Here is a 13,133-nt window from a genome sequence, read left to right as displayed (position 1 = left end):
GCTCAACAGATCTGCTTTCCTACTGCTGACAGAGACATGACATGCTGCGATGCTCAGCACTTATCAGGAGCAGCAATCTTCCTATAGGTGAGTTCACAGCTGGCAGCTGCTGATTTCCTGTCTGATCTCTGCAAGTGTCTTTACAAGTGAACAAACAACACTTTGAAGGAAATGCAGGGACGCGCTATCCAAAAATAAAGCATAACTTCCCTACTGCAGTTCAGTGAATTTTATTTCTTCCTACTTGTGAATACTTCCCAAGTACATTTGTATGTTTTCAGAATTTGGGTTGGATAATGGTAAACAACATTGTAGCGATCAACAGAAATATTGGCACCATGCCTCACCTTCATGCAGCACCAAGCTAAAACGTTCACAGGTAAGATGGAAGTGATATTCATTAAGGAATCAGTGAGCCTAGCCATCTTCGCCGTTCCCCCAGACACAATTTTACTTTCAAAGGCAGAGGCTTTCAGAGGCTGACTGCGTCGCTTTCGCCACTCTGCTCGCCAGGCGACTCATTTTACTCAAATGGAAGGAGCCACACCCACCCACCGTTACTCACTGGATAAGGGATTTACTCTATTTTTTGAAACTAGAGAAAATAAAGCATTCCATGAGAGGATCTGCTAAAACCTTTTCTAAATTGTGGAACCCTTTCCTGAAACACATTAAAGAAAATATTTAATTGTCTGCAGTCCCATAATCACTTAATCCTGCCTACCAATTTAAAAACCACCATGCTTCGTTTCTTCTGATCCCCATGCGTCATGTGTGACAGTGCCTAATTGTTGTTTTTTTTTGTTATCTCTGACTTTACATTTTGCTGAGGGTATCACTTACTTTATTGTACATACCATGTTTTATATTGTAGTTCATGCATGTTCTGCCTCTACCTAGATGTTGACCATAATCTTGTTTTTTTGTCTTTTTTGTACCTGTCTTTATAAAAAACACAAAATCTTAATAAACAAAGTTTGAAAAACAAAAAAAGGAATCAGTGAGCCCCAGTGACCCACATACCCACCCACGGACACAGGTACACAAACCACCACCACACCCCCTTACAACCTTGATGACATAGACTACGTTTACATGCAGTCAAAATTGGGGTTATTGCTAATATTCCGGTTACTGAAACATTTGGAATATTCCGTTTCCATGCGTGAGCAAACAGGGTTATCCCTGTATACATGGTGATTAATCATTCGGGATATCTCGATCAAACCAGCGACGCACGGAGAACGTCATGACGCAATTCCCATCATTTCCGCTTCTTCTTCCTGTATCCAAATTCAAAACAAATGCTGCTTCGCACAACTTCTTGTAAATCTCGCTATCCTGGTACTTTCTACCGTCTACAAATGCCAAAATGTTCACATCCTTCATTACATTTATGAAGTGATTAGTCTCCTCCTCACTCCAAAAGTGTGGTGTGGTCTTGCGTTTCTCCGTGTTTAGAAGAACTTCCTGGACTCAAAAGACCAGATATGATGATGTCCAGGCATTATCAGGGCCTTCACTTCAAGTTAATTCAAATCAGCAGGTAATCCATCAGGTGTGCTCAGCTTCTTGAAGCAGAGAAATCTTGGTGACAGGCCTGTCCAGACAGCTCGCCCTGGTCTTAATTTTGACCCGTCGTTCAAGTCGTCCTTTGTCTTGAACAGGCCTGACGATTGTCCCCATGAGCCAACAGTTGTGTGTTGCTGAGTCATCCACAACGAGCACAATGTCTGGCTTCCATCTACGTACTGCATACACGTCTTCCTTTTGGAAAACACCAGGTGGCAAAAGCAGCTGACCTTTGAGGAGGAGTAGATGGTTTTGAGCCAGAACCTCCAAGTCATTAGGATCATTGGATGACTTCGTTAATGGTCTGCTATTTAGAATAGCTTCAGTTTCACACAACACAGTGGAGACTCTCATTATCCAGGGTTTTGCACTCTCAATGTAGAGTTTAGAACTTCCCTGATTGAACAAATCAATCTCTCCCAGCCCCCTGGGTCCAGTAATCCAATATTTATGGCGTAATCTTGCCAACATGTGAGTTCTTCCACCATGGCCAACTTCTTTGTGTATTTGCCTTAAAATTAGGTCAGAGATATGCAGATCAGTGGCCAATATGGCTGGATGCTTTTACTCTTCAGACATTGCTGCTCTACTGAGCCTACCACCAACTCTCAAGATGCCATTATCAAGCACTGGATTTAGTTTGTATATGCATCTTGTCTGTTTCACATTCCTACACCTTAGGAGGCTGGGAGACTCCTCTGGGAATCTTTTCCTTTGGCAGAATCCAATTTTTCAAGCTCTGCCTCTCCTACTTCCTCCCCAGTGAGAAAATCATGGAAGAAATCCCTAACACTCTGCAACTCTTTCCTTAAGATATCCTTCTATTCTCTCTCATCTCTCTTTGAGTACGACAGTTGTACTTTGACCTCCTTCACCCGTTTCCAGAAACTTAAGAGTCCCTTAAGATCCCATCAATCTCTGTAGACAGGGATGAGGTACGTTCAATCAATTGAAACATGGCATCAGCTTCTTCTTTGACTCAAACAGTATTAGCTGAAATTACCACTTTGACCTCAGGATCATGTTTCTGATGATTCTTCTGAATCATGTTGGGTTTGTTGGCCATTGCTCCCCTGATAGCAGTACAAATTGTGGACCACACATCCATTTTCTATCCTTAAGGAGTAACTTTACCCCAACTGCCCTGGAAGCAAGATCTGCTGTGTTGGACAAGTGGCTCACACATCAATCAATGAGCTTGTAAGATTGGGTCCTTGCAGCAACTGCGTGTTCAGTAACGTTCCTTGGAATGATGCAGCATAATCGAACAACACTCTGATTTTTTTCTTTTATGGGTGGTATACACCATGATGCGGAATATACCAAATTCTGCCATACGTGTCAGATCTTCAGTGAGCACCTTTCCAGCATAGTTGATAGAATAAAGCCGATGTAATCTGCATGAAATTTTGAATCGTTCTGGAATTTTCAGATTCACAGCTCATTGCTCAACCAGCTTGCAGTTGTTGGGTATGCACACTTTATATTCTTAGCAGACCAATGGTGTAGTGACCATGCACCAGCCCAACTGTGTTCTTTACAGCCTCCATAAACTGGCAATCTTCTCTCGGAAGACCCAGTTCCTCTTCATGGCTGCATTCAGGAATGTCCAGTTGAAACTGCTGCCTCCACAATTCATCCAATTTCACCACAGGGATGCGGTTAGCAGAGATACTGGGTTGCTCAGAGTCTGCTCCACAAGATATTGGCCCATTAACTCTGAGCAGCATATGGCCCTCCAACTTCACTTGGAATCACTTTTATTAGTTTCAATGCTCTGGGTGCATTCAAGCCGATCAAAAGCTCAATGTCTGCGTCAATTTCAGATAGATGTACTCCTCTCAAATATGGCCATCTAAACAGATCCTGTTCCCTTGGTATGTTGCTCCTACACACAGGTATTTTCTTCCGTGTGAAAACATCCAGCAAGTCACAAGCCAGCTACCTCCAAATCAGATACAATGCAACTTCCCACAAGCCTTTCCTGTCCCATAGTAAGCAAGAGAAAGTTGTTGCTCTCGCTGAAATGTTTAGCTTATGCATCAGACTCAATGTACAGAAAGAGCCGGAACTACCTTGATCCAAAAAGGCCTACGTTTCCACAATTTTGTTATTCGTTTTAGACTTAACCTTGACTGGCACAATAGAGAGCTTGCAGTCATGTTCCCCGGCCCGAATGGGAAAACTACTTTGCACTGCCATTACAAAGCTGCCCACTGCTGTATTTGTATCTCCTGCAACTGCTTGAACTTTATCCTGGTCTTTGTTCTTTTGGTGAATAAGCAATATGCTAGGATGCTTAGCTCCACATTTGTTACATAACAATCGCCTCCTACAGTCCTTACAAAAGCAAAGGACGCTCCATGCTTTTTCAATGTCTAAGTTGAATTATCTTTGTATCCTGTATATTTGCCAAATACTGGGTCTACTGCGATTTTAACCTGGCGCTCAATGAAGCTCACAATATCAGAAAAAAGTAGCTCTTCAATGACGGGTTTCCTGAATGCCACAACTATTGACCTCTGAATGTCTTTCAATTTATATGGCAACTTTTTGAATACTATCTGCATGTTTGAAGGTAAATTAAGCTCAGAGATGTATTGCATATCATCCATCCCATTACAGCAGCCTCTTAAAAATAGACCATAGGCCTGCAGGGAGATTTGCAGGCAGATCCTCTGCCTTAACTACAGGCCACGATAGTGCTCTGTCCAAATAAGCTGAAGCAATCCTTTGCTCATTTCCAAAGTGTTCTTCAAGCAAAACCTTTGCCCTTTGATAGCCCCTGTGTACAGGCATTTGTTGACAGCAACAAACAAGTTATTTTGGTTCTCCCCTTGTATTCTGTCCCAAAAACTGCAAACAATCCGCAGCATCATCAGTCTTTTCTTCCACATTGTGCTCAAAAGCCCTTATAAAAGGCGTGATAATGAAGAGAATCTCCATCAATGGGTGCATTCAAGCTGATCAAAAGCTCGATGTCTGCGGGTGGATGTGTCTGTTTGGCAAATGGAAAATGTTATTCCATCAGCTGAGCAGAAATTTCATTTTGCCGTGCCATTGCAAATAACAAACTTGTACAATCTTCAGTTACTGGTACCAGAGCATGTGGGTTAACTACAAACTGAGAGGCTGAAACATCATTCTCCATGTTAGGGGTCATCCGAAGCCTAGACGGCCTCTCCTGGACTATTTGAGCTGAAATACGATTATCCTACCCTCCTTTGCCATCTGGCACGAATGATTCAACCTCTGCATTAAGAGCAGTGCAAACCCCTCCGGCCATGTAAGATTCCATACCATTAGAGATTTTACATAATTGCCACAACATTTTCACATTGTTTCCCTAGGCCCTTAAGACCTCCATCTTAGCCTGAACAGCTGTTTTCTGCACTTAAAGCTTAAATCTCTTTTTCCTTTTCTTTGTCCTCTTCTTGCTGATCCAGCTCATGTTTCTGTTTGAATAACTTCTCACGAATGAAAAGCACAGCCATTTCAGCCTTTGCTTTGACCTGAGAAGAGGATGTAGAAGAGCTTGAGGTTTGTGAAATTCCAGTATTGAATCCATATTGTCCGCTTTCAACATTTGGCTGGATATCATCACGCACCACTGCAAACAGGGCATTATCCTAAAAGTGCAAGTTTTGAGGTACAGTATATAATTGTGTTCCACGTGATGAGACCCTTTTGGCAGATCATTTTGTCCCATATCAGTGAACATTTTACTATCCTGTTGTGGTTCGTGCAGTGGCAAAGTTTCAGGATTTTGACATTTCTTGTTACTCCTTTCACATCGTCCTTTGTCAAATGGCTTGCAATTGGCCTGTCAATTTCAGAAAGCCATTCTTTCAAATCCTCAATAAATACTTGTTGTACTTATTGATGCTTATAAACCACACCCTGTTTATCCTTTTCCATTTCAGATATGGTTTCCATTAGTGACTCATGGAGGGATGTTACCTCTTCATGCAATTGCATAGAAATGTTCAGTTGACTTTGAACTTGTGAAGCATTATCATCATTCTCCATGAGCTCATTTTATTCACTCTTGCTTGACATTCCTTCTGAAGCTTCTCCTTTTTAGTCGCCAAAGCCTTTTTCAGTAAGAATGGTTTTTCCTTTTAACAATTTCCTCATCATGAATTCTTTTTAAAAGCAGACTTTGAACCATTCACATGTGAACCAGTCTTTGATCCACTCTTATTGACATCCAGCAGAATATGCACCACAAACTCAAAAAGGAAGTGTCACATCTACATCCAGCTTTGTATTGGCATAAATCTGACTACATACATGAACAACTTTTATTTTATTGTCTCCAATTACACGGTCCACTTGAATTCAAATTTAATCATCAGCACTAAATGGGCATTACTCCACATCCAGCTTCCAACCTTTATTGGATACTAGCAAGTGATCCACGATCCTCAGGTTATTCAGTCTTGAGTAATACGCTAAGAAGGACATAAAACAACAGCCACAGCATCCATGTGCATCCAATATGCAGCAATAGAAGACTATTTCTGTTGACAAATCGTACAGTGAAGCCAAAAATAGCTACTTTGAAGGGAATGCAAGGATCTGTCCGACGTGCTATCCAAGAATAAAGCATAACTCCCTTATTGCAGTTTAGTGAATTTTCTTTCTTCCTTCTTGTGAATACTTCTGTAGTACATTTGTATGTTTGCAGAATTTGGGTTGGATAATGGTAACAACATTGTAGCGGTCAACAGAAATATTGGCACCCTGCCTCACCCACTCACTGCACTAAGCTAAAACATTCACAAACATTCAGGTAGATGCAGGTGATATTCATTACATTACATTACTGTGGTGGCTTTCAGTGGACAGTGAGTGTATGTGCTGCAACATTTAATGTTTAAAAAAAAAAAAAAAAAAAAAAAAAAAAATCAAAACAAGGATGAGTATTAAGGTCCAGCCTTTGTTGCAACTGAAACAACATGTGAAAGAGGAACTGTTTATTTGTTTATTTGTTTATTTGATTGGATCCCCATTAGCAGCTGCACAGCAGCTACTAATCTTCCTGGGGTCCACCATAACCTGTCAGAGCTAACGCAGCCATCTGTTCCTAGCTGACAACCAGAACTAGTTCGCGTCCAGCCAGGGCGTTGCCTGCAGGCAAAGGCACCAGGCAGACCAAGCTGCCATCAAGTTAGCACTGACTAAAAGCCTCCAGTCTGCAATAGAGCTAGCACTCATAACACCACAAACATGCTAATGTGATGTAATGTTCCTTTACCTTATGAGCTACACAAAAGTTCACCCTCAAGCATTTTTCATGGATGTGAAATGTAGCTATGAAGACCAGCCGTTCCCAATCATAGTCAATCATGGTCAAATGTCTCCGCTGGCCAAAGCTAATCGTAACCAACAAATCGATGCTAGCCTATGCTATTTTAGTTGCAGACAGTGGTCAATGGTAGCCAACACTAGTTCAACCAATCATAGGCAACAGTTGATGGACAATTCTTCCCAATGCTATTGTAGTTAATCATAGCTGAAAGTTTGTGAAGTTAATCAAACTTCTGAACTAGTTAGTCCTCATGAAACTATCACATGTTAACAGATGACCGGGCAGCCCGTCCTGAGTTCTGTCAGGGGGGTCGACTGTCCCACAACTGTCTCATTGTTAGCCTGGACCATCTGTTAAAGACCCCCATGAAGTTCCTGTTTTTAGTCAGGAAGGCATTTGACCTATGTGACCCGTTGCTTGTAAAGACTTTAAGTTAAAGATGTCTGTTTGTTTCTGCATACCACAGATTAGTTCATCTTTAACTGAAATGTCAGATGTGTGACCTTTTAACCTCGATGTCTGTTCCTCCGTCTGTTTCCTCCCATTGTCCATTCAACTGTCTACTATTGGCTGTCTTAAAATGGTCATGTTCCTGTCACAAATTCTCAATAAAAAGGTGATGCTGCAAGAAGATTTTGAGAGAAGAGCTTGGGAGTTCTCTGTGAGGGCCTGCGGGTCCTGCACTCCTCTGCTCTCCTCTCCACCTTTCTGCAGAAAGCCTTAAAAATAATTCTAACAGTCTCTGTGTCTTTCCTTGATTATGAATTTATGTGATGTTGATTTAGGGACCCAACATAGTTAATACTAGTCAACGCTGTCGTAGCCAATGGTAGCCAATAACTTACGCTGTTGTAGCCAATCAAAGACAATGGTCAGTGTTAGTCAACAAGTATTGTAGCCAATCATTGTCAAAAATCAACTATGGCCAATACTCTTTTAACCAATCACAGCAAAGAGCCTGTGTTACACTATGCTAAGCAATAGCCAGCAATCAACACTGACAGTGGTCAATAATAGCAAACATTGTAAATATGAACTCTTTGATAAATCAGATGTTTTTCCTGAATGAAAGCTTCTGAAATGGTTCTAAATGTTCTTGAGAGCGCATACCTGGCAGTCTGAGGTTGACAACTCGATCAAACAGGTTCTTCTCAGCAGTGACTCTGTTCAACACCTGGTTCAGCAGCTGCAGAAACACAGACATTGTTCACCTTGTGCTTTTTCCAGGTACACGCCCTTAACTGCTCAGGTGTAGAGCAAATGCTTCACCTGAGCGAGGCGTCGCAGCAGCAACTCTGCAGATGGTCGGGTCCAGTCCAGGAAGATCTCCGGTACTAAGGTAACTGTCATCTCCAGAACCCGCAGCAGGCTGACGGACAGGTCAAAGCAGGTTGCACACACCTGTAGGCAGCACAAATCAAAGAGTTCATAATGGAGGTGTGGAGCTGATGGTTCTGGGTCAAATGACAGTGGGATAAGGTTACCTTCAGCTGACGGGTGTCCACAAAGTTCCTCTCTGGACGCTCTGCAGCCTGCTGGATCTGAAGGAGAGAGAATCAGAGACATCAAATGAAAGTCCATGTGAGAGGTTTCCCTGTTTCAACATACTTGAGTCAAGTAATTATGTCATTAACAGACTTGTGCAGAGCTTGATGACAAGCTGATAGATACTGTCTGCTACTTAGCTATGCTTCATTGTCTAGAAAACCACCAACGCTCGCCAACACTAGAGATGACCAGCAAGACTGCAAGCCAGACTGTTCTCCAGTATTGGCGTTTCACACTCCAACATGAGTGTCAGTCAATCAAATTGCACATATACAGCTAGAGCTAGCCAATGAAAGCTTGCAGGACTTTCCTGCATCCAAAAAATACAAGTCCATGATTTCTAAGCCATTGTTCTGACTTTTGCCTTGTGACAAGGAGCTTGTACTCCTTGGAAGATGCACGGATCATCACCAAACTGATCCTAAGCTGTTGGGAGAGGTTGCTCTTGGAGGACATTTTGATATTTGTAATTCTGCGCTTGACAGCTAGGGGCTGGCTCCAAAAGTGAGTCAATCTCCACAGACATCCGGGTTATTATGTCAAACCCTAAAGCAGAAATAAACTCATAGCCTGGTACAAAAAACTGATTCACCCCCTTCCAGGACCTTAGTTAACTCTGCCAAGATGGCAGAACTTTTAATAGACGCAGTTTGAAGCAGTCTGGCCAGAGATCTTGTTGGCCAATGCTAGTTGGAGGCACTGGTCATTAGGGGTGTAACGATACACTAATCTCACAATACGGTACGATACACGAAATTGAGTTCACGATTACGATACGATACGATATTATAGCAGTATTTTTTTTAACAACCTTGAATGAGGAACATATGACTGGAAAAAAATGTCTTTTATTTGAAAGACACATAATACAAAACAATGCTGTGCATTTGCCCTATTGTTACAGTTTGTAATGCTTTATAACTTTCAGTTAACTTAACAGTTTCATACAAGTAAAAATATTTTGTCACAAACTGAATAATTTCTCTCATGTATGATTTGACTTTTTTCTTTTCCAGAAAATTAACAACTAAAATTAAATAAATAAATAAAAGTAAATAAATACATACAATTTTACATCATAAAAAAGATTGATTCATGCTCACCTTATAAGTGCAAGAGGAGATTTATTTTTGTTAAGAAGGTTATTTTGCCAAGACAACACAGTCATCATCGGAGGAGACTTCAACATGGTTCTGGACCCTGGAGTGGACAGGCTCAGTAATGCAGGCGGACACAGGAGTTGGCAGTCAGCAAGTATTGTTAAGCAATACATGAATGATCTGGGTCTTTGCGATACATGGCGCTCTTTACACCCAACCCTTAGGAACTACACTTTTTTCTCAGCCGTTCATCACTCATACTCTAGGTTAGATTATTTTCTAGTCAGTAGCTCTCTGATGAGAGATATCTCAGAATCACAAATACACCCAATCAATATTAGCGATCACGCACCTGTTTCTTTCACTCTGGGGAAGAGGGGGAGCGTATCATCCTCCAAAGTTTGGAGATTTAATACATCATTACTCAAAGACCCCGACTTTACTAACTTTTTTAAGAAAGAATGGGACATTTTTTTGCAAATTAACGACCAGCCGGAAATATCAGCAAGCGTTCTATGGGAAGCTGGGAAAGCAGTAATGCGAGGGAAAATAATTTCCTTTTCGTCAAATAAAAAAAGAAAAGACAACTTAAAAACAAAAGAATTAGAAGGTGAAATAAAGACGCTAGAGGAGGCCTTCCAGACTTCTGCAGATGAACGTATCCTTAGCAAAATAAGGAAAACTAAAATAGAATTAAATAAAATAATTGACGCAAAAACGCAGTTTCTAGTACAAAGGCTTCGCCTGGAAAACTTTGCACATACTAACAGATCAGGAAAATATTTAGCCAATCAATTAAAAATAAACAAAGAAAAAACAACCATAACATCTATTAAGGACCAGTCAGGGGAAGTTACACATGATCCCTGTTTAATAAATTCAATCTTTAGAGACTTTTACTACAAATTATACTCGTCACAAATTGAACCATCTGATCAATCCATTAATGAGTTTCTTGGAGAAATTAACCTGCCAAAGTTACATCAGGAACAGGTTACGAATTTAGATTCACCACTCTCAATAGGAGAACTCCATGAAGCTCTTCAACATATGCCCAATAATAAAGCTCCGGGCCCAGACGGTTTCCCAGCTGAATTTTATAAGGAATTCTGGAGCATATTAGCACCAACATTTTATAAAATGATTCTAAATATTAGGGAAAATAAAAGCTTACCCTTAAATATGAACTCTGCTAATATTAGTCTTTTATTAAAACCGGATAAAGATCCCTTGCTCCCATCGAGCTACCGCCCAATTTCATTAATAAATGTAGACCTTAAAATAATTAGCAAGGCCCTTACTGAACGTCTGAAAAGAGTCACCCCTTCTATTATACATCCGGATCAAACAGGCTTTATTAAAAGGTAGACATTCCTCTACTAATATTCGCAGATTATTAAATATTATAGATTATTCCAGTATCAATAAACAGGAAACTACTATTATATCCTTAGACGCGGAAAAAGCATTCGATAAGGTAAATTGGAAGTTTCTATTGGCAACCTTACATAAATTTGGATTTGGTGAATCTTTCATTGACTGGGTAAAAATATTATACAGCTCTCCCAAGGCACGTGTAAGGACAAATGATCAAATCTCTACAAGTTTTACCTTGCAAAGAGGCACTAGACAGGGTTGCCCTCTATCTCCCTCATTATTTGCAATATTTATCGAACCTTTAGCAGCAGCTATTAGACAAAATCAAAATATTAAAGGTATACAATGCAAAATAGTAGAGCACAAAATAAGTCTTTATGCGGATGACGTACTCCTCTTCCTCCAGAACTCACGATCTTCACTATCACAGACAATCGCACTTATAGAGGGATTTTCATCTCTGTCTGATTATTCTATTAATTGGTCTAAATCCACCGTTTTGTGCGTGAACTGCAATTTTAGGAATATATCCAATACTCAATTACAATCAGGGAACATTAGATATTTAGGCATAAACATCTCCCCTAGGCTGTCAGAGTTAATAAAATTAAATTATGTTCAGCTTATAAAGAAAATAGAAGATGATCTTGCTAGATGGAGCTCTCTCCCCATTTCACTCATGGGTAGAATAGCCACCATTAAAATGATGGTTTTACCAAAAGTAAATTATTTTTTCTCAATGATACCATTCAAACCCCCTATTTCCTGGTTTAAATCGCTGGACTCAGGTGTTTCAAAATTTCTGTGGAAAAATAAAACTCCACGCATTAGTTTAAAGACATTGCAGAAATCTAAAGAATATGGAGGTTTAGAGCTACCTAATTTTCAGTATTACTTCCTTGCCAATAAATTACAGTATATTGTAAAATGGTCAAAGGATCATCCTTTAGATAGTCAATGGCTGGACTCAGAGCAAGTGTTTTGCAACGAACTAGAAATCTCAGAGTTACCATTTATTAGTCAAAGTATCAAACGTCATCAATGTTTCAAAAGCATTAATATTAGCACAACTTTATCAGCTTGGTGGGAATTTCTTAAAGTAGCTAAAATTTCACTTTTTCCATGTGACCGTACACCCATATGGAACAACCCAGACATCGTGAAAAATGATAAAAAGATGGTTAACTTCGTTCAATGGAGAGATCAAGGAATACGGTATTTACAGCACGTAATTGTAGGAGGACAGTTTGTACCTTTCAATACACTTATTGTTCAATACGGAGTTAGCAGGAATACATTTTTAGAGTATCAACAACTCAAGGCCATAATAAATAAAACATACAAAATTAGACAATTAGACTTACAACTTCCCGCTAAGATAATAGATTTATTAAATCTAAGCAATTTAAAGTTGTTATCAAAACTTTACAGGTTAGTGTCTAAACTGGACGAGTCAGTCTCTCTCCCGATCTCCAAGTGGGAGGCGGATCTCTCTCTGAATACCGACCAGCTTTCTTGGTCACAAATATGCTTAAATACGTTTACTATGACTAAAAACCCAAACTTACAACTTATACAGTATAAAGTTCTTCATAGAATACATTATACTGGACAAAGGATGTTCCAGATGGGCTTTGTCACCTCTAATATCTGTTCACAGTGCACAGAGAACACCCCAGATAATTATATGCATGCTTTATGGTTCTGTACACCGGTACAGAGGTTCTGGAAGGAGATTTGTGAGGATTTATCCACATGGATCGACCACAGAATCCCAGTGTGCCCCACGGTGTGTATATTAGGTCACCTGGGAGACACTCAAATAGATCCTAATTGGACACACCGTGTTCTCACTGCCTTATGTATCGCAAAGAAAACCATTCTAGTAAATTGGAAACAAAAATCCAGTTTATGTATTAACCATTTTAGGAATCTTTTATCAGATCATATTAGTAGTGAGATAATGTCTGCCTCCACTGAACAACACTCGGCTGAATTGCACTCTCTGTGGTCCCCGATTATTGGCCTCGTTACCTAGTGGGGGCGGGGGGGGGGTGATCTCGTAGCCCTTGGGGTTGGGGGTCGGCTTGGGGGGTCTGGGGCGCGGGCCTCTGGTGGCCCCTGGGGGGCGGTGGGTGGGGCCGCGGGGTCCTGTCCCTGGCCGGTGGGGGCCTTGGGGGCCTGTGGGGGGGGGTACCTCATGGCGGTGGGGGGGGTGGCTG

General features: G+C 40.8%; 1 protein-coding gene across 1 annotated transcript in view; it reads right to left on the bottom strand.

Moving 5' to 3' along the window:
- Positions 1-13,133, bottom strand: part of LOC133449533 (E3 ubiquitin-protein ligase RNF123) — a 113,988-nt gene that overhangs the window by 55,651 nt on the left and 45,204 nt on the right. Inside the window, exons 33-35 of the mRNA XM_061728697.1 lie at positions 8,371-8,427; positions 8,156-8,287; positions 7,997-8,072 (exon numbers count right to left, since the gene is read on the bottom strand). Of these exons, the coding sequence (XP_061584681.1) occupies positions 7,997-8,072; positions 8,156-8,287; positions 8,371-8,427 (265 nt within the window). The remainder of the gene's footprint in view (positions 1-7,996; positions 8,073-8,155; positions 8,288-8,370; positions 8,428-13,133) is intronic.

Source organism: Cololabis saira, chromosome 8 (assembly GCF_033807715.1).
Source record: "Cololabis saira isolate AMF1-May2022 chromosome 8, fColSai1.1, whole genome shotgun sequence".
Taxonomy (NCBI): domain Eukaryota; kingdom Metazoa; phylum Chordata; class Actinopteri; order Beloniformes; family Belonidae; genus Cololabis; species Cololabis saira.
The sequence above is the reverse complement of the archived record's forward strand: the minus strand, read 5'-3'. Positions and strand labels throughout refer to the sequence as shown.